At 56.6% G+C, this 23,880-nt stretch overlaps 1 protein-coding gene across 6 annotated transcripts in view; it reads left to right on the top strand.

Annotated features, from left to right (window-relative positions):
- Positions 1-22,279, top strand: part of SEMA6B (semaphorin 6B) — a 35,019-nt gene extending 12,740 nt beyond the window's left edge. For 3 of the 6 annotated variants that reach the window (XM_035286088.3, XM_035286087.3, XM_035286092.3), the window contains 16 exons: positions 5,334-5,483; positions 5,675-5,767; positions 6,615-6,675; positions 6,823-6,885; positions 7,727-7,828; positions 8,250-8,340; positions 8,726-8,845; positions 9,324-9,412; positions 12,926-13,143; positions 14,925-15,056; positions 15,582-15,731; positions 16,535-16,717; positions 16,805-16,951; positions 18,474-18,551; positions 18,662-18,720; positions 20,361-22,279. In XM_035286088.3, coding sequence (XP_035141979.2) covers positions 5,334-5,483; positions 5,675-5,767; positions 6,615-6,675; positions 6,823-6,885; positions 7,727-7,828; positions 8,250-8,340; positions 8,726-8,845; positions 9,324-9,412; positions 12,926-13,143; positions 14,925-15,056; positions 15,582-15,731; positions 16,535-16,717; positions 16,805-16,951; positions 18,474-18,551; positions 18,662-18,720; positions 20,361-21,286 — 2,662 coding nt within the window. In that variant the 3' untranslated portion in view covers positions 21,287-22,279. Of the gene's footprint in view, positions 1-4,147; positions 4,358-5,333; positions 5,484-5,643; positions 5,768-6,614; positions 6,676-6,822; positions 6,886-7,726; positions 7,829-8,249; positions 8,341-8,725; positions 8,846-9,323; positions 9,413-12,925; positions 13,144-14,924; positions 15,057-15,581; positions 15,732-16,534; positions 16,718-16,804; positions 16,952-18,473; positions 18,552-18,661; positions 18,721-20,360 lie in introns of those variants that run through there. The other 3 variants (XM_035286091.3, XM_035286089.3, XM_078361593.1) reach the window with 3 other exon arrangements.
- Positions 22,280-23,880: the final 1,601 nt, after the last annotated feature.

The following is a 23,880-nucleotide window of genomic DNA, read 5'->3' as shown; positions in this document are numbered from 1 at the left end:
GGTCTCAAACTCCTGAGCTCAAGCGATGCTCTTGCCTTAGCCTCCCAAAGCGTTTCACAAAATTTAAAAGTTAACCAGGCATGGCAGCGCACAACCTGTAATCCCAGCTTCTCAACAGACCGAGACATAAGAATTGCTTGAACCTGGGAGGCGGAGGTTGCAGGGAGTTGAGATCATACACTGCACTCCAGCCTGGGTGACAGAATGAGACTCTGTCCCCGTCCCCCTCACACCCCGCCCCCCGACACAAAAAGCCAGGCATGGTGATGCACACCTACAGTCCCAGCTACTCGGGAGGCTGAGGCAGGAGAATCGTGAGTGGTGACTGCGCCACTGTGCTCCAGCCTGGGCGACAGAGCAAGACCCTGCCTCCTTAAACAACATTTAAAGAAATAGTTTCTAGAGTTAAATTTTATTCCAATACAACACAACATGAGGCCGGGGACTCACACCTGTAATCCCAGCACTTTGGGAGGCCGAGATGGGTGGATCATTTGAGGTCAGGAGTTCGAGGCCAGCCTGGCCAAATGGTGAAACCCTGCCTCTACTAAAAAATACAAAAAAAGTAGCTGGACGTGGTGGCACACGCCTGTAATCCCAGCTACTCCAGAGGCTGAGGCAGAAGAATCGCTTGAACTCGGGAGGCGGAGGTTGCAGTGAGCCAAGATCGCACCGCTGCACTCCAGCCTGGCAACAGAGCCAGACCCCACCTCAAAATAAAAATGAAGGAGGCCGCAGCGGTGGCTCACACCTGTAATCCCAGCACTTTGGGAGGATCACAAGGTCAAGAGATCGAGACCATGGTGAAACCCCATCTCTACAAAAAAAAATACAAAAATTAGCCGGGCGTGGTGGTGGGCGCATGCAGTCCCAGCTACTTGGGAGGCTAAGGCATGAGAATCACTTGAACCCGGGAGGCGGAGGCTGCAGTGAGCCAAGATCAGGCCAGTTTGTGACAGAGCAAGGCTCCATCTCAAAAACAAAAAAAGAGAAGGAAGTCTTGACACGGGTCACAGCATGGACTCATCTTGAGGCACTCACGCTCACTGAGAGAAGCCAGACAGGAAAGGAGACTGTGATCCTCCTCCTGGGAAGTCCCGAGAGTCATCAGATTCAGAGACAGACAGTAGGAAGGGAGGGGCCGGGGGCTGGGGAGGGGAGGGAGGAATGAGTGTTTCATGGGAACAGAGCTTCAGTTTGGGAGGATGAGAACGTTCTGGAGATGATGGTGCTGATGGTTGCACAATTATGTGGGTATTCTTTTTTTGTTTCTTTTTTTTTCTTAGAAGATTTAGTAATAGTAACATAGGAAGTTCTTCATGCCAGTGACCTGTGTGTACTTAAAATTGGTTAAGAGGCCGGGCGTGGTGGCTCTTACCTGTAATCCCAGCACTTTGGGAGGCTGAGGCGGGTGGATCACCTGAGGTCGTGAGTTCGAGACCAGCCTGACCAACGTGGAGAAACCCCGTCTTCACTAAATATACAAAAATTAGCTGGGCATGGTAGCACATGCCTGTAATCCCAGCTACTCGGGAGGCTGAGACAGGAGAATCTGCTTGAACCTGGGAGGTGGAGGTTGTGGTGAGCAGAGATTGTGCCATTGTGCTCCAGCATGGGCAACAAGAGTGAAACTCCATCTCAAAAAAAAAAAAAATAGTTAAGAGAGGCCGGCTTCGGTGGCTCACGCCTGTAATCCCAGCACTTTGGGAGGCCGAGGTGGGTGGATCATGAGATCAGGAGATGGAGACCATCCTGGTAACATGGTGAAAATGCCATCTCTACTAAAAATACAATCAGCTGGGCACGGTGGCGCGTGCCTGTAGTCCCAGCTACTCAGGCGACTGAGGCAGGAGAATCACTTAAATCTGGGAGGTGGAGGTTGCGGTCAGCCGAGATCACGCCACTGCACTCCAGCCTGGACAACAGAGCAAGACTCCATCCCTCCGCCCCAAAAAAAGTTTAAGAGCCAGGCTTGGTGGCTCACATCTGTAATCCCAGCCCTTTGGGAGGTTTAGGCAGGCAGATCACCTGAGGTCAGGAGTTTGAGACCAACCTGGCCAACATGGCAAAACCTGTTTCTACTGAAAATGCAAAAATTAGCTGGGTGTGGTTTCAGGCGCTTGTCATCCCAGCTACTTGGGAGGCTGAGAATTGCTTGAACCCTGGAGGCAGAAGCTACAGGGAGCCAAGATGGGACCTCTATACTCCAGCCTGGGCAACAGAGCAAGACTCTGTCTCAAAAAATAATAACAAAAATGAAAATAAATTAGTTAAGATGGCAAATTTTATGTCACATATATTTTAACCATTTTTCTTTCTTTCTTTCTTTCTTTTTTTTTTTTGAGACAGAGTCTCACTCTGTTGCCCAGAATGGAGTGCAGGGGCGCAATCTCAGCTCACTGCAGCCTCCACCTCCCTGGTTCAAGCAATTCCCCTGCCTCAGCCTCCTGAGTAGCTGGAATTACAGGCGCCCGCCACCACACCCAGCTAAGTTTTTCTTGTTTTTTTTTTTTTTTTTTTTTTTGAGACAGAGTTTCCCTCTTGTCACCCAGGCTGGAGTGCAATGGCACGATCTCGGCTCACCGCAACCTTTGCCTCCTGGGTTCAGGCAGTTCTCCCGCCTCAGCCTCCCGAGTAGCTGGGATTACAGGCACGCGCCACCATGCCCAGCTAATTTTTTGTATTTTGAGTAGAGACGGGGTTTCACCATGTTGACCAGGATGGTCTCAATCTCTTGACCTCGTGATCCACCCGCCTCGGCCTCCCAAAGTGCTGGGATCACAGGCTTGAGCCACCGCACCCGGCCTTTTTTTGTGTTTTTAATGGAGACGGGGTTTCACCACTGCCATAATTAATCTCATGAACAAAAGAGGACGAATGTGGAATTAAAGACACAGACAAGAGGTCGCTGTGTGCGGTGGCTCACACCTGTAACCCCAAGACTCTGGGAGGCTGAGGTGGGCGGCTCACGAGGTCAGGAGTTCGAGACCAGCCTGGCCAACATGGCGAGACCTCGTCTCTACTAAAAATACAAAAATTAGCTGGATGTGGTGGCAGGTGCCTGTAATCCTGGCTACTCGGGAGAGTGAGGCAGGAGAATCGCCTCAACCTGGGTTTGTAAAAGACCCTGAGCTTTTACAGCCCTTCACATTTATTTTTTAAATTTTATTTTATTTACTTTTTTTGAGACGGAGTCTCACTCTGGAGTGCAGAGGCGTGATCTTGGCTCACAGCAACCTCTACCGGGGTTCTTACAGTTCTCCTGCCTCAGCCTCCCGAATAGCTGGGACTACAGGTGCATGCCACCACACCCAGCTAATTTTTTGTATTTTAGTAGAGGTGGGGTTTCACCATGTTTCCCGGGCTGGTCTTGAACTCCTGAGCTCAGGCAATGCACGCACCTCGGCTTCCCACCCAAAGTGCTGGGATCACAGGCATGAGCCATCGCACCCGGCCTAACCATGTTTTTCTTTTTTTTTTTTTTTTTTGAGACGGAGCCTCGATCCATCGTCCAGGCTGGATAGAGTGCAGTGGCGCCATCTCGGCTCACTGCATCCTCCGCCTCCTGGGTTCAAGCAATTCTCCCACCTCAGCCTCCCAAGTATCTGGGATTACAGGTGCCCGCCACCACGCCCAGTTAATTTGTGTATTTTTAGTAGAGACAGGGTTTTACCATCTTGGCCAGTCTGGTCTTGAACTCCTGACCTTGTGATCCACCTGCCTCGGCCTCCCAAAGTGCTGGGATTACAGGCGTGAGCCACCGCTCCTGGCCTTTTTTTTTTTTTTAAGGCACAGGGCAGACAGGACTCTTAAGGAGGTTCTGGGTTAGGGGACTAGACGGGCCAGTGGCTGCAGTGGGGTCCGAGGTCAGGGGCCTTGAGTCAGGGAAAGGTGGGGCCTGGACTCAGAGGTCCTTGGGAGCCACAGGAGGTTGCAGAGCTGGGGAGGAGCCGGGAAGGAAACTCTTACGGAAACAGGGTCAGGCCCTGCACACACATGGAATCCGGGCGTTCGCTGAGTCACAAATCCTGGAAGCTCAGGGTCGCGGAGAGGAAGCTCTGCTGCTCTACGCAAGGTCTTCCTGTTTTTGGAGGAGGCGGGCGCTCCAGGGCCGTTCTTCCCGAATCACCTTCACCTCCTGGGGCTCAGAGTCCCTGAGCCGCAAGGCCAGGGCAGGGCTGGGGGGTACTCCAGCTGCTCAGAGAGGAAAATGGGCACGGAACTTGCCCAAGAGTCCCCAGAAGGACAAGGCTGCTGAGCTTCTCATTCGGGGCTCCGGGACCTGGACTGTACCCCTTTCTGGTAGGGGGTCCCCTGAACTGGGACCTTCAGGCATGGAGGGCAAAAAATTCAGAGGGTGAATTCTGCTTACATTTCATTACCTGGATGGGAGAGGGTCTCCACTCCACACACCTGGAAGTTTCTGCAAAGTTACCTTGAATGGGAGTGGGAAGCAGGTCCCCTTGAGAGGTAGTGAGGTGCCTGTCTTGGAGGTATGCAACGGGAGGATGACAAGGCTGGACTTGGGAAGGAGGTCAGAGCCACCAGGGTCGCACAGGCCCGTGGCGTGGGGAATATTCTGTGATTCTGTAGTTCTGTAGTACTGTCATTCCCGGCTTGTGACTTTTTTTTTTTTTTGGACGGAGTCTCACTCTGTTGCCCAGGCTGGAGTGCAGTGGAGTGATCTCAGTTCACTGCAACCTCTGCCTCCTGGGTTCAAGGGATTCTCCAGTCTCAGCCACCCCACTAGCTGGAATTATAGGCGCATGCCACCATGCCCGGCTAATTTTTGCATTTTTTGTAGAGACAGAGTTTCGCTATGTTAGGCAGGCTGGTCCTGAACTCCTGACCTTGGGTGATCCTCCCACCTCAGTCTCCCAAAGTGCTGGGATTACAGACATGAGCCACTGCACCCAGCCAGCTTGTGGCTTATAAAATTCCAAGAGCCTTTGACTTTTTTTTTAGCCTTTGAGTTTGATATTTTTGTGTTTTTAATTTTAAGAATTCTTATGCATGTATTTTGAGATTGAATTTTTAAATGTATGTTTTGGGATACTGTACCTATTATTATAATAATTATTATTAGTTTTTAATTACCGAATGCAGTTTTGTTTGAAGTCGTTTCCTGGGCTTTCACGCACACGTGGCCGTAGGTTGTTCTGATAATTAAATCAGTGCTGTGAATTATTATTATTGCCGTTATGATTGTTGTTAATTATTATCCCCGTGGGAAATTTTTCTGGGATTTGAAGGAGCGGCTGCGGCTCTCGCGCGCCTTCTTCTGGCCGCGAGCGGGACTGCAGGCAGCTCACCTCGCCGCCCCTCGCCCACAGGCATCACCTCCTGTCGCCTGACCCTCGCCATGCAGACCCCGCGAGCGTCCGCTCCCCGCCCGGCCCTGCTGCTTCTGCTGCTGCTACTGGGGGGCGCCCACGGCCTCTTTCCCGAGGAGCCGCCGCCGCTCAGCGTGGCACCCAGGGACTGTGAGTACGGGGGTGTCCTGGGCGGGGGGAGTCCCTTGGGAAGGTCTGGGTTCCCAGTTGCGTCCGCTGCCCCCATCTGGGGACTCAACCACGCCAAGAGCCACCCCTAGAAGGGGCATGACCTCAGGCACCCCCTCCTCACCCCCACTGCCTCCCTCAGACCTGAACCACTATCCCGTGTTTGTGGGCAGCGGGCCCGGACGCCTGACCCCCGCAGAAGGTGCTGAAGACCTCAACATCCAGCGAGTCCTGCGGGTCAACAGAACGCTATTCATTGGGGACAGGTATTGCTCGGGACAGCGGGGAGGCCTGTGTGACTGGAGCAGAATGAGCGAGGGGGATAGAGAGAGGAGGGGAGGGTCGGGAGGGGACAGGGCAGGTCGTGCAGGGCCCGGTGGGCCATTGGGAGGACTTAGGCTTTGAATTGGAGGAAGGTGGGAGCCACGGAAGGTTATAGGTAGAGGAAGGCCTGGACCGGACTCAGGTGCTCACACGCGTCCTCTGGTGGCTGCTTCTGGGAGGCTAGACTGTGGGGGGAGCAGGAGTGGAAGCCAGAGGACCGGGATGGAGGGGACTAGGTCCAGGTGGAAGCTGTGGAGGGGAGAATGATGAGGCTGGACCAGGTGGAAGCTGTGGAGGGGAGAATGATGAGGCTGGACCAGGTGGAAGCTGTGGAGGGGAGACCTGAGTGTGAGGTCACCGGGCTTCTAGGGATGAGCTTCTCGGACAGATCAGATGCTTTGGAGAGGATGAGGAGGATGAAGAAGTGACCACTGGGTTTAACCACAGGAGGTCACCAATGACATTGACCAGGGCAGCTTCCTCAGCATGGGGGTGAGGGGGAGAGGCTGGTGAGCGCCTGGGAAGTGCCAAGCGGGGCACCTGACCTAAAGCCACGGGACATGGTGTTGGGGGCAGTCTGTGGGGCGTGTGGGGCAGGAGGTGGAGTGCAGGGTATGAAGGGTGCTGGGTCCTTAGGAGGGCTGTGGTCGGCGTTGGAGTTGCACGTATCAGTGACGTTGGCATGTCCCTGCGTGCCCCCTACCGTGCACACCACGTTGGTAGTGGGAAGGATGGAATGGGAGAGGGTAGCAGAGCTCCGGTGTCTCACTAACTATGCCCCTCCCCCAGGGACAACCTCTACAGCGTAGAGCTGGAGCCCCCCACGTCCACGGAGTTACGATACCAGAGGGTGAGGAAAGGGTCCAGGTGGGAGTGGAGGGGCAGGACCGGGGGATGCGACACCGCCCTGGGGAGCTGGGTGACTCAGCCCTGCACAGCGGGGGCACTTAGGGCTGCTGGGACCCGGTGCCCCCTCACCAGCTCTCTCTGTCTGCAGAAGCTGACCTGGAGATCTAACCCCAGCGACATAAAAGTGTGTCGGATGAAGGGCAAACAGGAGGTGAGCAAGCCCTGGCTCAGTTCCGGCCACCGCTAATCAGCCCTGGCGTTGCCCATGCCCCGCCCCACGCTACCAGCCCTGGTCACGCCCCAACCCAGCCCTAAGCAGCTCTGACCACGCCCAACCACCAGCCCTGGCCACACCCCCAAAAGCTCTAAATAGCCATGACCTCGCCCACTTTCCCACCCAATTGATCTCAGCCAGGCCCCCAACCTGGCCATAATTAGCCATAGCCACGCCCGAAATAGTTCTGGCTACGCCCATACCCCTGCCCCAGTCAGTCCTAACACAACCCCCAGCCCCGCTCCAAACAGCCCTAGCCATGCTCACACCCCACCCAATCCATCAGGTCCCCCTCCCGGCCTCTCCTATATCAGCCCTGGACCCCCAAGTAAGCCCAGGCCACGCCCACCTCCCAGCTCTAGCCACGCTCCCAACCTGGCCCCAATTAGCCGTAACTATGCCAACCACGCCTCCAGTTAGTTCTGGTCACGCCCATTCCCCCCCAATCGGACCTGGCCACGCCCAGGGTGGATGCTCCTCCTCCATCCCCGTTAGGACTCTGTTGTTGCCATGGTTATGCCCAGAGTCTGACCACGCCCACCACCCTGGCCTTGGCTGCGCTGCTGATACGAAGTGTTTCCCTGTCTGGGCCGCACCGTGTCCCCAGCCATTCCTAGGTTCCGCCCCTGCCTTGGCGACGCCCCAAGGAGGGACCAGCCTTGGACACGCCCACAACAGACTGGCCCTCCGCCCTAGCCACGCCCTACGCAGCTCCAGCCACGCCCACGCCCGTGGCCACGCCCACATTGCTCTCCCCTCTTCCTGTCCCCCACCCCAGGGCGAGTGTCGAAACTTCGTAAAGGTGCTGCTCCTTCGGGACGAGTCCACGCTCTTTGTGTGTGGTTCCAACGCCTTCAACCCGGTGTGCGCCAACTACAGCGTGAGTCTCCAGACTCCCTGCGTCCCAGGTCCGACCTCCAGGCCTCTGCTCTCCCGACTGCCCTTGGCCATGGCCTTTCCCCAGGCCGTGTCACCTCCTCCAGGAAGCCTTCCTGGATATACTCTCCCTGCCTCCTCCCCTGAAGCTCAAGAGGGTCAGCGCTGTCCAAACGAGGCCTATACAGGGGTCAGGGAAGCCGTAGCTACTTAGTCAATGAGCCAGTTACAGGACTAATTAGGGATTGACTCTTAAACCCGTTTATGGGTCAGTAAACTGAGGCCTTGAGAGGTTAAGTGAGTGGCCAAGGCCACACAGTAATCCATGTTGGGCCGGGATTCCTCTTGGAGTGGGGAGCTGGGGGAGCCAGAGGCTGCTAGGCGGGGTCAGGAGATCTGTCAATCATGCCCCATGGTCCCTGCAGATAGACACCCTGCAGCCTGTGGGAGACAACATCAGCGGTATGGCCCGCTGCCCGTACGACCCCAAGCACGCCAATGTCGCCCTCTTCTCTGGTAAGTAGCCCCCAGCGTCCATCTGATCAGCCCCAGCCACAGGCAAGACCTGGCATTTTCTACTCCAGAGTCTGGGTCATTTAGTAGCAGCTGGAGGCCCATTTGTCCCGGCTGTGACATGGACAGACTCTCAGCAGGTGTGGAGTTCAGCTGGAATTGAGGCTCAGTGGGGTTCGGGGCTCAGTGGGGTTCAGGGCTCAGTGGGGTTCGGGGCTCAGTTAAGATCAGGGCTTGGGTGGTGGGAGGGCTTGGATGGGATCCAGGCTCAGTCTGGAGACAGGGGTTCCCCTAGGCTCAGGGCTCAGTCTCAGAAAATCGAGTTTCGACCCACGCAGCCCCTGGCCTCTGCGGTCTCACCTCTTGCCTGCCTTCCCCACCCATCCAGAGGGGATGCTCTTCACAGCCACCGTTACCGACTTCCTAGCCATCGATGCCGTCATCTACCGCAGCCTTGGGGACCGGCCCACCCTGCGCACCGTGAAACACGATTCCAAGTGGTTCAAAGGTGAGAGCAGGAAGGGCAGTGGGCCCAGAACCTGACATCGAATCCCCCCACCAGAGTAAGAGTCCCGGAGGCTCTGTTGGGGGGCATTTCCACCACATCTTTGGAATCTGTTGGCCTTTTTGAAGACTAGAAAGCTAGAGGAGCAAGTTTAGTTGGATCTAAAGTAGAACCCGCTAGAAGTGGGTGGCTTAGAAGCTCAAAATGGAACCCCAAGAAAGACATAGCAGGACTGAGCTCTTCAACACATGAGGGAGGAAGATAAGGAAAAATAGTGGATGTTGCCGTTTGCGGCAATAGACACAGCGATTTTCAGCTCCTGACCTCCCTTCCCCTGCAAAAACACAAACTTTGAGTCTGTTTCATTTTGCCTGGGTAACCAGCCTAGGTCCCCCCTTCACCATAAAAGCCAGTGAGTTCTCAGCCCCAGAAACCCCCTTTGTCATGTCAGGGGCTGAGTTCTGACCCTCCTCTTCTGCAGAGCCTTACTTCGTCCATGCAGTGGAGTGGGGCAGCCATGTCTACTTCTTCTTCCGGGAGATTGCAATGGAGTTTAACTACCTGGAGAAGGTGAGGCTGGTGCAGCGGGGCATGGAGTTGAGAGGCTCTGATCATGTGAAGTGGAGGGCAGAGGTGGATTCATGAATCCCTACATGGGTCGAGAGGGTCCTGCCCTCCATTTCCGGTCCCCAGGGCCTCCCTTCAAGTCATGGTCAGGCCCTGAGGCTGAACACATCTATGGAGCAGCCATGGAGCACTCAGCTCGGATGAGGGGCTCGCGTTGGAAGTCAGATACACCTGGTGCTGCTCTTGTGCATCCACCTGCTCACCCTCCCACTTACCCATCTGACTCTTTAGCCCACCCACACTTTCATGAGCCATTCATTCATCTACTCATCTGCCTTCCCACCCACTTATCCACCTACTACCCATTCATCCATCCATCCATCTACTCATCTGCCTACCCACCCACTTATCCACCTACTACCCATTCATCCATCCATCCATCCATCTATCCATGCATCCATTCACCCGTCAGTTCAGCCACCCTTCAATCCTATCCATCCATCAGTTCGACTATCCATCCACCTATCCATCATCCATCCACCAATCTATCCACCCATCTATCCATCCATTTATCTATCCACCCACACATCCACCCACCCACCCATCCATCATCCATCCATTTACCCACCCACCCACCTATACATCCATCCATCCACCCACACACCCATTCCATCCATCTATCTGTGAGGTTATCCACCTACCCATCCATTCATCCATCTACCCATTCACTCACTCACCCATCCATCCATCCATCCGTCTATTCATCATCTATCTGTTCATCTATCAACCAGTCCATCTACCCATCCATTTATCCATCTACCCTTCCATCTATCTCATCCACCCACCCCATCATCTAAGCACCCACACATCCTTCTATCCATTTATATATTCATCCACTCACCACCCACCCACCCATCTATCCATCTATCCATCCATCAATCTCTCCACTCACCCATCCAACCATCCACCCACCCACCCAACTCACCCATCCATCCACCCACCCATCCATTCATCCGTCCATCAACCCACCCACCCATCCATCCATCCATCCATCCATTCATCCACCCATCCATCCATCCATCCACCCACCCACCCATCGATCCACCCACCCATCCATCCACCCATCCATCCATCCATCCATCCACCTACCTACCCATCCATCCATCCACCTACCCATCCATCCATCCACCCACCCATCCATACATCCATCTACCCATCTATACATCCACACGTCCACCCATCCGTACATCCACCCATCCATACATCCATCCATCCATTCATCCACCCATCTATCCATCCACCCACCCACCCATCGATCCACCCACCCATCCATCCACCCATCCATCCATCCATCCATCCACCTACCTACCCATCCATCCATCCACCTACCCATCCATCCATCCACCCACCCATCCATACATCCATCTACCCATCTATACATCCACACGTCCACCCATCCGTACATCCACCCATCCATACATCCATCCATCCATTCATCCACCCATCTATCTACCCACCCATCCACCCACCCATCCATCCATTCATCCATCTACCCATCCATCCATCCACCCACCCATCTACCCATCCATCCATCTACCCATCCATCCATCTGTCCATCCATCCACCCACCCATCTACCCATCCATCCATCCATCCATCCATCCATCCGTCCATCCATCCATCTACCCACCTATCCATCCATCCACCTATGCATCCATCCATCCATCCATCCATCCATCCACCCATCCATCCATCCACCCACCCACCCATCCATCCATCCAACCATCCATCCATCCCCCTATGCATCCACCCATCCATCCATCCACCCATCTATCTGTCCATCTACCCATCCATCTATCTATCCATCCATCCATCCACCCACCCACCCATCCCTCCATACATACATACATACATACATACATCTACTCATCTACCCATTGATCCATCCATCTATCCACCTACCCATCCATCCATTCCATCTGCCTATCCATCTGTCCATCCATCTATCCGCGCATCCATCCACTTATCTACCCATTGATCCATCCATCTACACACCCATCCATCCATCCACCCATCCATCCATCCATCCATTCATCTACCTATCCATCCATCCATCCATCCATCCACCCATCCATCCATCCATCCATCCATCCACCCACCCATCCATCGATCCACCCACCCATCCATCCACCCATCCATCCATCCATCCATCCATCCAACCTACCCATCCATCCATCCATCCATCCATCCATCCACCTACCCATCCATCCATCCACCCACCCATCTATACATCCATCTACCCATCCATACATCCACACGTCCACCCATCCGTACATCCACCCATCCATACATCCATCTACCCACCCATCCATTCATCCATTCATCCACCCATCTATCTACTCACCCATCCACCCACTCATCTATCCATTCATCCATCTACCCATCCATCCATCCACCCACCCATCTACCCATCCATCCATCTACCCATCCATCCATCTGTCCATCCATCCACCCACCCATCTACCCACCCATCTATCCATCCATCTATCCATCCATCCATCCATCTACCCACCTATCCATCCATCCACCCATCCATCCATCCACCTATGCATCCATCCATCCATCCATCCACCCATCCATCCATCCACCCACCCATCCATGCATCCATCCAACCATCCATCCATCCACCCACCCATCCATCCATCTATCCATCCATCCACCCATCCATCCATTCACCCATCCATCCATCCATCTACCCATTTGTACATCTACCCACCCACCCATCCATCTATCCATCCATCCATCCATCCATCCATCCATCCATCCATCTATCTACCCATCTGTACATCTACCCACCCACCCATCCATCTATCCATCCATCCATCCATCCATCCATCCATCCATCCACCCATTCATCCATTCACCTAGCTTTCTCTCCCCACACCCATCCATCCATCCACCCACTCATCCATCTACTTATCTACCAGTTACTCGATTACCTCGTCCTCCTTCATCTCCTCCATTATCTACCACTCTTCTTCAGATACATTCATTTATCCATCCACTTCCCACTCACCCTCCATTGTATCATCCATCCATCTGCTTCTGCACCCATCCCTCCATCCAGGCAACCAGGCAGTGCTGAAGTGCACGGACTGCCACTAAGTGACCTGAACCGGTCACTTCCTTTAATCCGCGCCTGTTACCGGTTTCCCCATACATACATTGGGGGTATCAGTAGCCCCCTCGGAAAGAGCGTAAGAGAGACGAGAGTCAAATTTGGCCCTTAGAGGAAGCAGTGATGATCGTCGCTGCTATTATCATCATCGTCGTCATTCCTACCGGGGATTTCTGCCAGGGAAGCCGGTGCCCAGAGAGGAACGGTGGCTGGCCGGGGTCCCACCAGAGTCAGGGCCAGACTCCTGGATCCCGGCTTGGGTGGTGGGTGGCACAGCCTGTGGGCAGGCCTTCCTGGGCCACAGGGCTCAGGCCCCCATCTGTCCACTGTCACGCCCAGGTGGTGGTGTCCCGCGTGGCCCGAGTGTGCAAGAACGACGTGGGAGGCTCCCCCCGCGTGCTGGAGAAGCAGTGGACGTCCTTCCTGAAGGCGCGGCTCAACTGCTCGGTGCCCGGTGACTCCCACTTCTACTTCAACGTGCTGCAGGCTGTCACGGGCGTGGTCAGCCTGGGGGGCCGGCCCGTGGTCCTGGCGGTCTTCTCCACGCCCAGCAACAGGTCAGCGCCCACCAATGGGAGCAAACTGGGAGCATTTGATGGACATGGGTTGAAAGGGCCTGACTTCACGCCCTAGGACCCTGGGTCCTAGGTTGGGCACAATTGGATTAGACCCCTGAGAGGCCTCGGCCCCAAGCTGGGGTGGGACAAGCTGACACTGACCCTCTGAGTCCCTTTGGTCAGAACTGGGCCAAAGATATCCTCATTCTTCACCTTTGGAGAGAGGAGCAGGGAGGGCTTCCTGGAGGAGTGGACATCAGAGCTAGGCTTTGGGTGTGAGATGGAGGAAGCGGGAAGGGTGTTCAAGGTTGGAGAAACAGCACATGCAAAGGCCCTGAGGCTACAGTGAGTTGGGCTTTTTTTTGTTCTTTTGGGTTTTTTTGAGACAGAGTCTCACTGTGTCACCAGGCTGGAGTGCAGTGGCACGATCTCGGCTCACTGCAACCTCTACCTCCCGGGTTCAAGCGATTCTCCTGCCTCAGCCTCCTGAGTAGCTGGGATTACAGGTGCCCACCACAACACCCCGCTCATTTTTGTATTTTTAGTAGAGACAGGGTTTCACCATGTTGGCCAGGCTGGTCTCGAACTCCTGACCTCAGGTGTTCTGCCCTCCTCAGCCTCCTCCCAAAGTGCTGGGATTACAGGAGTGAGCCACCGCGCCCGGCCAAGTTCGGTATATTTAAGTAATCGTGAGAGGCCCTGTGTAGGAAGGGAACCGGGGGAGAATGGAGGACGTGAGGGCAGGGAAGTGATGGGACGGGACGGATCAGGCAAGGCCTTGCGGGCTGCAGGCAGGAACCTGGACTTTTTCCTGAGAGCACTAGGGAGCCATGGAAGAGTGAAGAGCAAGAGGGATAAGATCAGATTTGCGTTTTTTAAAAGGCTGCTGGGAGGCCAGGCTCGGAGGCTCACGCCTGTAATTCCAGCACTTTGGGAGGCCGAGGTGAGCGGATCATTTAAGGTCAGGAGTTCGAAACCAGCCTGGCCAACATGGTGAAACCCCGTCTCTACTAAAAATACAAAAATTAGCCAGCCGTGGTGGCGGGTGCATGTAATTTCCAGCTACTCGGGAGGCTGAGGCAGGAGAATCACTTGAACCCGGGAGGTGGAGGTTGCAGTGAGCTGAGATCACGCCACTGCACGCCAGCCTAGGTGACAGAGCGAGACTCGGTCTCAAAAAATAAAAAAGCGGCAGGGCACAGTGGCTCACACCTGTAATCCCAGCACTTTGGGAGGCCAAGGCAGGCAGATCACCTGAGGTCAGGAGTTCGAGACCAGCCTGACCGACATGGAGAAACCCCGTGTCTACTAAAAAATATAAGCTGGACATGGTGGCGCGTGCCTGTAATCCCAGCTACTCCGGAGGGCGAGGCAGGAGAATTGCTTGAACCCGGGAGGCGGAGGTTGCGGTGAGCCCAGGTCACGCCATTGTACTCCAGCCTGGGCAACAAGAGCAAAACTCCAAATGAAGAAAAGAAAAACGCCTGCTGGGGAGTGGGTTCATGGGTTCTAACAGTGGCAGCGGGGAGGCAGGATATCTGGTGAAACAAGGATGGGGGCCTGGACAGGGGGTGGCCTCAGAGACACTGCACTGTGGTCCAATCTAAGAGGTTACTCGGGAGCAGTGGCTGCGCTGGACAGATGGACGAGGGGCAGGGGACATCTCTGGCCCTGGAAGACCGGAGATTTGCTGACTTCTGGGGACAGAGGCTCCTGCACATGCCTCTCCAAAGTGGGGTCTCCCACTGGGCTGACCACACCCTCTCATCCCGACCCCTCAGCATCCCTGGCTCGGCCGTCTGCGCCTTCGACATGGCACAGGTGGCAGCTGTGTTTGAAGGCCGCTTCCGAGAGCAGAAGTCCCCCGAGTCCATCTGGACGCCGGTGCCGGAGGATCAGGTGCCTCGACCCCGGTGAGGATCCCCTCCATCCTGAGTCACGTACCCAGATGAAGTCCTGGTCCCCAGGGCCGAGGGCTGGGGCTTCTGGGTGGTTATTTAGCTGATGCTGAGTTCAGCTGTACCAGTTATGCAGATGGAAGAAATTGAGGCCGGGTGCGGTGGCTCGCACCTGTAATCCTAGCACTTTGGGAGGCTGAGGTGGGCAGATCACCTGAGGTCAAGGGTTCGAGAGCAGCCTGGCCAACATGGCAAAACCCTGTCTCTACTAAAAATGTAAAAATTAGCCAGGTGTGGTGGTGCATGCCTGTAATCTCAGCCACTTGGGAGGCTGAGGCAGGAGAATCACTTGACCCGGGAGGCGGAGGTTGCAGTGAGCTGAGATCGCACCACTGCACTCCAGCCTGGGTGACAGAGTGAGACTCGGTCTCAAAAAAAGAAAAAGAAAGCTGAGGCTCGTTGGTAAGGTGGTGGGTCCCCTGGTGTACCAGCCCCTTTATGAGGACCTTTGTTCATTCTGACCGCCCCATGTCACCCCAGGCCTGGGTGCTGTGCAGCCCCTGGAACGCAGTACAATGCCTCCAGCGCCCTGCCGGATGACATCCTCAACTTCGTCAAGACCCACCCTCTGATGGACGAGGCGGTGCCCTCGCTGGGCCACGCGCCCTGGATCGTGCGGACCCTGATGAGGTCAGGAGGGGCAGGGCATGGCGAAGACAGAGTACAGGGTAGATGGAGGGTGAGAGGAGCCAGAGGCTCAGCACAGGTGAGCCCACAGCTTCTGGGGCTGCCCGGAGAGCTGGAGACCGAGAGAAGCCAGAGGCTCAGCACAGGTGAGCCCACGGCTTCCGGGGCTGCCCGGAGAGCTGGAGACCGAGAGACACAGAGGAAAAGATGGAGAGATGCTAGGAGAGAGATAGAGATCAAAGAGACAGAGAAAGATCAAGAAGTGACAGGCAGGTCGCAGGGCGCGGTGGCTCATGCCTGTAATCCCAGCACTTTGGGAGGCCAAGGCAGCCGGATCACCTAAGGCCAGGAGTTTGAGACCAGCCTGGCCAACATAGAGAAACCTCGTCCCTACTTAAAATACAAAAAGTAGCCCGGTATGGTGGTGGGTGCCTGTGTAGTCCCGGCTACTCGGGAGGCTGAGGCAGGAGAATCACTTGAACCTGGGAGGCGGAGGTTGCAGTGAGCCGAGATCGCACCACTGTACTCCAGCCTGGGCGACGGAGTGACACTCTGTCTCAACCAAAGAGGGCCGGGGGCAGCCTGGTTTGGGGTTGTGTTTCTGGCGAGTACGCCCTTGTGCCTCCGTGTTCACCGTCTGCCCGGCATCCGTGTACACTCAGATTTATTGCTGTTGCCTGTGTTGGTGTGTCAACGTCTGTGTGCACCCGTATAACCAGGCCCATGCCCGTGTTGGTGGCACGTGGTGGCCGGGGGCTCCTGGGGGATATGTGGCCATCCTGACCCCTCCCCGCACTGTCCCCCAGGCACCAGCTGACTCGAGTGGCCGTGGATGTGGGAGCTGGCCCCTGGGGCAACCAGACCGTTGTCTTCCTGGGTTCCGAGGCAGGGACCGTCCTCAAGTTCCTTGTCCAGCCCAATGCCAGCACCTCAGGGACATCCGGGCTTAGTGTCTTCCTGGAGGAGTTTGAGACCTACCGGCCGGACAGGTGAGTCCGGGCAAAGGTGGGGAGGGCTCACCGGCAGGAGGGGAGATGGGCGGCTGCCCTCAGCCTCACTGCTCTGCTTGTCCCCAGGTGTGGACGGCCTGGCGGTGGCGAGACAGGGCAGCGGCTGCTGAGCTTGGAGCTGGATGCAGCTTCCGGGGGCCTGCTGGCTGCCTTCCCCCGCTGCGTGGTGCGAGTGCCCGTGGCTCGCTGCCAGCAGTACTCGGGGTGTATGAAGTGAGTGTCCACCCCCGGCTAGCTGTGGGCGGGAAGCAAGGGAGGCTGAGCACAGGGAGGGAGAGAACAGTTCCCATCAAAAGCCCAACAGTGTCCTAGTCATTGAGCTGGGCAGAGAGCACAGCCCGTGCAAAGGCCCGGGGGCAGGACCACACCTGGTGTGTTGGAAGAACAGCAAGGAGGCCGGTGTGGCTGGAGCAGAGTGAGCAAGGAAGAGAATGTGAAGAGAGGAGGATGGGGAGGAGAGGGGAGGGGGTGGGGCAGTTGGCGCAGACTTCATGGGCCTTGGGAGGACGTGGGCTTTGACCTCGAGAAAGGTGGGAGCCGTGTAGGGTTGCAGGCAGAGGAGGGACTGGCCCTGACTCGGGTGCTCACGGGTGCCCTCTGGTGGCTGCTGGCAGGAGGAGACAGCAGGGGAAGGAGAACCGGGGGACCAGGGCGGGGGCTGTTTCCCTGTCTCTAAAACCGGAGCAAAGCTGGGATGCATGCCAGTGCTGGCGCACGCCAGGGCTCCATGTTTGCTGTCAACACGGAGGACCCTGTGTCCTGCCCACCGCCATTGTAACAATGACCCGGTAGCTTCAAATCCAAGGGCACAGTCTCTGGCGCAATGCCCGGGCCGCCATCCCAGCTCTGCCACTTGGGCAAACATTTACTTTCTCGAGCCTCAGTTTGCTTATCTGTAAAATGGGCAGTGAACAGTGCCCTGCATTCCGATTCGTTCTACAGACTCCAGGAGTTGCTGCTAAAAGGCAGGGGCCGGGCACGGTGGGTCACGCCCGTCATCCCAGCACCTGGGTAGGCCAAGGTGGGACGATTGCTCGAACCCAGGAGTTTAAGACCAGCCTGGGCAACACAGCATAGTGAGACTATCTCTAAAAAAAAAAAAATGCAAAACTTAGCTGGGCCTGGTGGCAAACGCCTCTGGTTACAGCTACTGAGAAGGCTGAGGCAGGAGGACCGATTGAGCCTGGGTGGTGGAGGCTGCAGTGAACTATGACCGTGCCCTGTACTCCAGCCGAGGTGACAGAACAAGACCCTGTCTGTTACAGAAAAAAATTTCAATTTTAGTTTAAAAAGTTAAAAAATTGTTTTTCAAAAAAGGCCAGGTGCAGTGGCTCATGCCTATAATCCCAGCACTTTGGGAGGCAGAGGCTGAACGCCTGAGGTCAGGAGTTCGAGACCAGCCTGCCCAACCCAATGAAACCCCGTCTCTACTAAAAATGCAAAAATTAGCCAGGCGGGGTGGCGTGTGCCTGTAATCCCAGCTACTCGGGAGGCTGAGGCAGGAGAATCACTTGAACCTCGGAGGCGGAGGTCGCGGTGAGCTGAGATCACACCACTGCACTCCAATCCGGGCAAGAAATATGAGATTCTGTCTCATAAATAAATAAATAAACAAAATAAAATAAAATAAATTTAAAAGGCAGGTGCTTAGAACAGGGCCCACAGGTAACTGTCCCCGCCGGGGCTGTGTGAGTGAGTTGGTCACTTGTCCTATTCGGTCCCTGGTTTGCTCTAGGAACTGTATCGGCAGTCAGGACCCCTACTGCGGGTGGGCCCCCGATGGCTCCTGCATCTTCCTCAGCCCGGGCACCAGGTACTGTGGGAGAGGGAGCGGGTGGAGGGGGTGTTGGACCGCCCGTGATCCGGGATTCCCTGGCCTCTGACTGAGAGGGCTGTCCTGACGGTGCCTCCTCTCCCCATTAGAGCTGCCTTTGAGCAGGACGTGTCCGGGGCCAGCACCTCAGGCTTAGGGGACTGCACAGGTGAGTCTGGAGGGGGTGGTGGCAGGCTAAACTAAGACCCTCATCCCACAAGGGAGGGGAGAGGGGAAGCTGGGGGACCCTCAAATCCTCTGGGGGGGGTGGGTGGGGAAACTGGATTCCATCCAACTTTAGAACAGTGTGGGGAGTTGGCCAGGTGGGGTGGCTCACACCTGTAATCCCAGCACTTTGGGAGGCTGAGGTGGGTGGATCACCTGAGGTCAGGAGTTCGAGACCAGCCTGACCAACATGGTGAAACCCTGTCTCTACTAAAAATACATAATTAGCCAGGCGTGGTGGTGGCGGGTGCCTGTAATCCCAGCTACTCGGGAGGCTGAGGCAGGAGAATCGCTCGAACTTGGGAGGCGGAGGTTATTGTGAGCCGAGATCGCACCATTGCACTCCAGCCTGGGCAACAAGAGCAAAATTCCTCCTCAAAAGAAAGAAAGGTGTAGGGAGGTCTCATTTCTTGGGGAGGGAGATAGGAGAAGAACAGAGACCCCAGAAGACAGAGAGACACCAAGAAATGGACAGGCTTTGACAGGGATGAAGGGGCAACAGAAGGCAAAGAGGCAAACTCCTATAGGACAGAAGGGACCAGACGTGGAGGCTCATGCCTGCAATCCCAGCATTTTGAGAGGCTGAGACAGGAGGATCGCTTGAGGTCAGGAGTTCGAGACCAGCCTGGGCAACATAGTGAAACCCTGTTTCTAAAACAAAAACCCAGAGATCACCCAGACCTGGTTGTGCTCACCTTAGTCCCAGCTACTCTGGAGGCGGAGGCAGGAGGGTCACTTGACCCCAGGGAGGTGGGGGCTGCAGTGAGCTGTGATCAGGCCACTGTACTCCAGCCTGAGTGACAAAGCAAGACCCTGTCTTTTTTTTTTTTTTTTTTTTGAGACAGTCTTGCTGTCACCCAGGCTGGAGTGCAGTCGTGCAATCTCGGCTCACTGCAACCTCCGCCTCCCGGGTTCAATCGATTCTCCTGCCTCAGCCTCCTGAGTAGCTGAGATTACAGGTGTGCACCACCACACCTGGCTAATTTTTGTATTCTTTGTAGAGATGGGGTTTCTCCATGTTGGCCAGGCTGGTCTCGAACTTTTGACCTCAGGTTATTTGCCCACTTCAGCCTTGCAAAGTGCTGGAATTACACGTGTGAGCCACCGTGCCTGGCCAAGATCCTGTCTTTCATAAAACAAAGAAGTGGCCGGGTGTGGTAGCTCACACCTGTAATCCCAGCACTTTGGGAAGCTGAGGTGGGTGGATCACCTGAGGTTGAGAGTTCGAGACCAGCCTGACCAACATGGAGAAACCCCCATCTTTATTAAAAAAATAAAAAATGAGCCGGGCATGGTGATGCATGCTTGCAGTCCCAGCTGCTGGGAGGCTGAGGCAGGAGAATCCCTTTCACCGGGGAGGCGAAGGTTGCAGTGAGCTGAGATGGTGCCGTTGCACTTCAGCCTGGGCGACAAGAGGGAAACTCCGTTTCAAAAATTAAAAGTAAAAAAATAAAGCAAACAGGTGGAGGCAGGCAGGGTTGCAGTGAGCTGCACCAGTGCCCTCCAGCCTGGAGGACAGAGGGCCAGGAGGGGGTGCCCGGGGCGGCCCCGCCAGGCCCCCCTCACCCCGGCGCTCCCCGCCAGGACTCCTGCGGGCCAGCCTCTCCGAGGACCGCGCGGGGCTGGTGTCCGTGAACCTGCTGGTAACATCGTCGGTGGCGGCCTTCGTGGTGGGAGCCGTGGTATCCGGCTTCAGCGTGGGCTGGTTCGTAGGTCTCCGCGAGCGGCGGGAGCTGGCCCGGCGCAAGGACAAGGAGGCCATCCTGGCGCACGGGGCCGGTGAGGCGGTGCTGAGCGTCAGCCGCCTGGGCGAGCGCAGGGCGCAGGGCCCCGGAGGCCGAGGCGGGGGCGGCGGGGGCGCCGGGGTCCCCCCCGAGGCCCTGCTGGCGCCCCTGATGCAGAACGGCTGGGCCAAGGCCACGCTGCTGCAGGGTGGGCCCCACGACCTGGACTCGGGGCTGCTGCCCACGCCCGAGCAAACGCCGCTGCCGCAGAAGCGCCTGCCCACCCCGCACCCGCACCCCCATGCCCTGGGCCCCCGCGCCTGGGACCACGGCCACCCCCTGCTCCCGGCCTCCGCCTCGTCCTCCCTCCTGCTGCTGGCCCCCGCCCGGGCCCCCGAGCAGCCCCCCGCGCCAGGGGATCCGACCCCCGACGTGCGCCTCTATGCTGCCCGGCCCGGCCGCGCCTCCCACGGCGACTTCCCACTCACTCCCCACGCCAGCCCGGACCGCCGGAGGGTGGTGTCGGCGCCCACGGGCCCCTTGGACCCAGCCTCAGCCGTCGATGGCCTCCCGCGGCCCTGGAGCCCACCCCCGACGGGCAGCCTGCGGAGACCACCGGGACCCCACGCCCCTCCGGCCGCCGCCCTGCGCCGCACCCACACCTTCAACAGCGGCGAGGCCCGGCCTGGGGACCGCCACCGGGGCTGCCACGCGCGGCCCGGCACGGACTTGGCCCATCTCCTCCCCTATGGGGGGACGGACAGGACTGCGCCCCCCGTGCCCTAGGCCGGGGACCCCCGATGCCTTGGCAGTGCCAGCCACGGGAACCAGGAGCGAGAGACGGTGCCAGAACGCCGGGCCCGGGGCAGCTCCGAGTGGGTGCTCAAGCCCCCCGACCCACCCGCGGAGTGGGGGGCCCCCTCCGCCACAAGGAAGCACAACCAGCTCGCCCTCCCCCCACCCGGGGCCGCAGGACGCTGAGACGGTTTGGGGGTGGGTGGGCGGGAGGACTTTGCTATGGATTTGAGGTTGACCTTCTGCGCGTAGGTTTTTGGTTTCTTTTGCAGTTTTCTAACCAATTGCACAACTCCGTTCTCGGGGTGACGGCGGGCCGGGGAGGCTTGGAGGCCGGGTGACAAGCGGAGGGCCCACAGCTGCAGAGCCAAGCCCTCCCCACCCCTGAAAAGGTCCCTCCCCGACCCAGGCCCCTGGCGTGTGTGGGTGTGCGTGCGTGTGCGTGCCGTGTTCGGGTGCAAGGGGCCGGGGAGGTGGGCGTGCGTGTGTGTGCCAGCCAGGGCTGCTGTGGGCGCGTGTGTCAGGTGGGCCACGTGTTCAGGGTGTGTGTCCACAAGCGAGCGTGGTGGCCCCAGCGGTCTGGGCGTTGGCTGAGCCGATGCTGGGGCTTCCAGAAGGCCTGGGGCCTCCGAGGTGCCGGTTAGGAGTTTGAACCCCGCCCCCCCCCACTCTGCAGAGGGAAGCGGGGGCAATACTGGGGTTTCAGGCAGGGGACACGGGGAGGGCCTGCCCAGAAGTCACATTGGCAGCAGCTGTCTAAAGGGCTTGGGGGCCTGGGGGGTGGCGAAGGTGGGTGGGGCCCCCCTGTAAATACGGCCTCAGGGTGGTGAGAGAGTCCCACGCCACCCGTCCTCTTGTGACCTCCCCTCTCTGACCGCCAGCTGACCATGCATGCCACGTGGCCGGCTGGGTACTCCACCCTCTCTGGAGTTTGCCTCCCCTAGTCCCCTCCCCATCAATAAAACTCTGTTTACAACCACCGGCCCCCACGACTCTGGCTCTGCTCTGCCTTCTGGTGGGGGGAGGCACAGGTAGGGGGCACCTTCAAAAGTCAAGGTCGGGCAGGGTGCAGTGGCTCACGCCTGTAATCCCAGCACACTTTGGGAGGCCGAGGCAGGTGGATCGCTTGATGTCAGGAGTTCAAAAGCAGCCTGGTCAACATGGCAAAACCCTGTCTCTACTAAAAATACAAAAAAATTAGCCAGGCGTGGTGGCGGGCACCTGTAATCTCAGCTACTCAGCAGACTGAGGCAGGAGAATAGCTCGAACCTGGGAGGTGGAGGTTGCAGTGAGCCCAGATCAAGCCACTGCACTCCAGCCTGGGTGACAGAGCAAGACACTGTCAAAAAAAAAAAAAAAAAAGGCTGGGTCAAAACAAATCTGGGGAGCTGAGTGTGGAAAATGGAGACTCAGGGGTCCCATCTTCATCTGCATAGAAGCCAGTTCCTTTATTTATTCTGAGGTGGAGTCTCACTCTGTGGCCCAGGCTGGAGTGCAGTGGTGCGATCTCAGGTTCACTGCAACCTCTGCCTCCTGGGTTCAAGCAATTTTCCTGCCTCAGCCTCCCAAGTCGCTGGGATTACAGGCGCGTACCACCATGCTCAGCTAATTTTTGTATTTTTTAATAGAGACAAGGTTTCACCATGTTGGTCAGACTGGTCTCGAACTCCTGACCTCAAGATCTGGCCACCTTGGCCTCCCAAAGTGCTGGCGTTACAGGCGTGAGCCACCGCGCCAGACCTGTTTTAACCATCTTTAAGTGCACAGCCCAGGAATGTTACGTATACCACAGTGTTATGCAGCCATCACCATCCTCATCTCTAGAATTTTCTCCTCTTCCCAAACTCAAACTCTGTCCCCATAAACACTCACTCCCCAGGCCCCTTTCCCAGCCTTATGAGTTTTAAGTGGGACAAGAAGCCATCAGAGAGTTTTAAGCAGGGGACATGAGCTGATTTCATTTCCAGGGATCCTTTGTCACTGTGTCACGACATCTCACAAGCCTTCCTCCCTCTCAGCCCATGTTGATTAAGACCTACTAATGGCTGGGCTCTGGGGACACGGCAGGGCACAAGACAGACCAGGTGCTGTGGCTCACGTCTATAATCCCAGCACTTTGGGAGACTGAGCTTGAGAGGATCCCTTGAGCCCAGGAGTTCGAGACCAGCCTAGGCAACATAGAAAAAATTTTAAAAATGAGCTGGGCATGGTAGCATGTGCCTGCAGTCACAGCTACTTGGGAGGCTGAGGCAGGAGAATTGCTTAAACCTAGGAAATGGAGGTTGCAGTGAGCTGAGATCATGTCACTGCACTGCAGCCTGGGTGACAGACTCTGTCTCAAAAAAAAAAAAAAATAGATATGGTGGCACATGCCCATAGTCCCAGCTATTGGGAGGCCTGCAGCCCGGGGTTCAAACTACAGTGAGCTGATTGTACCACTGTGTGCTCCAGGCTGGGTGACAGAGTAAAATCCTGCCTCAAAAAAAAAAGTGCACAGTGGCTCACACCTGTAATTTCAGCATTTCAGGAGGCCAAGGCCAGTGGATCACATGAGCTCAAGAGTTCGAGACCAGCCTGGGCCACAT

Source organism: Callithrix jacchus, chromosome 22 (assembly GCF_049354715.1).
Source record: "Callithrix jacchus isolate 240 chromosome 22, calJac240_pri, whole genome shotgun sequence".
Lineage (NCBI taxonomy): Eukaryota > Metazoa > Chordata > Mammalia > Primates > Cebidae > Callithrix > Callithrix jacchus.
This window is presented reverse-complemented; position numbering and strand designations above follow the sequence as displayed.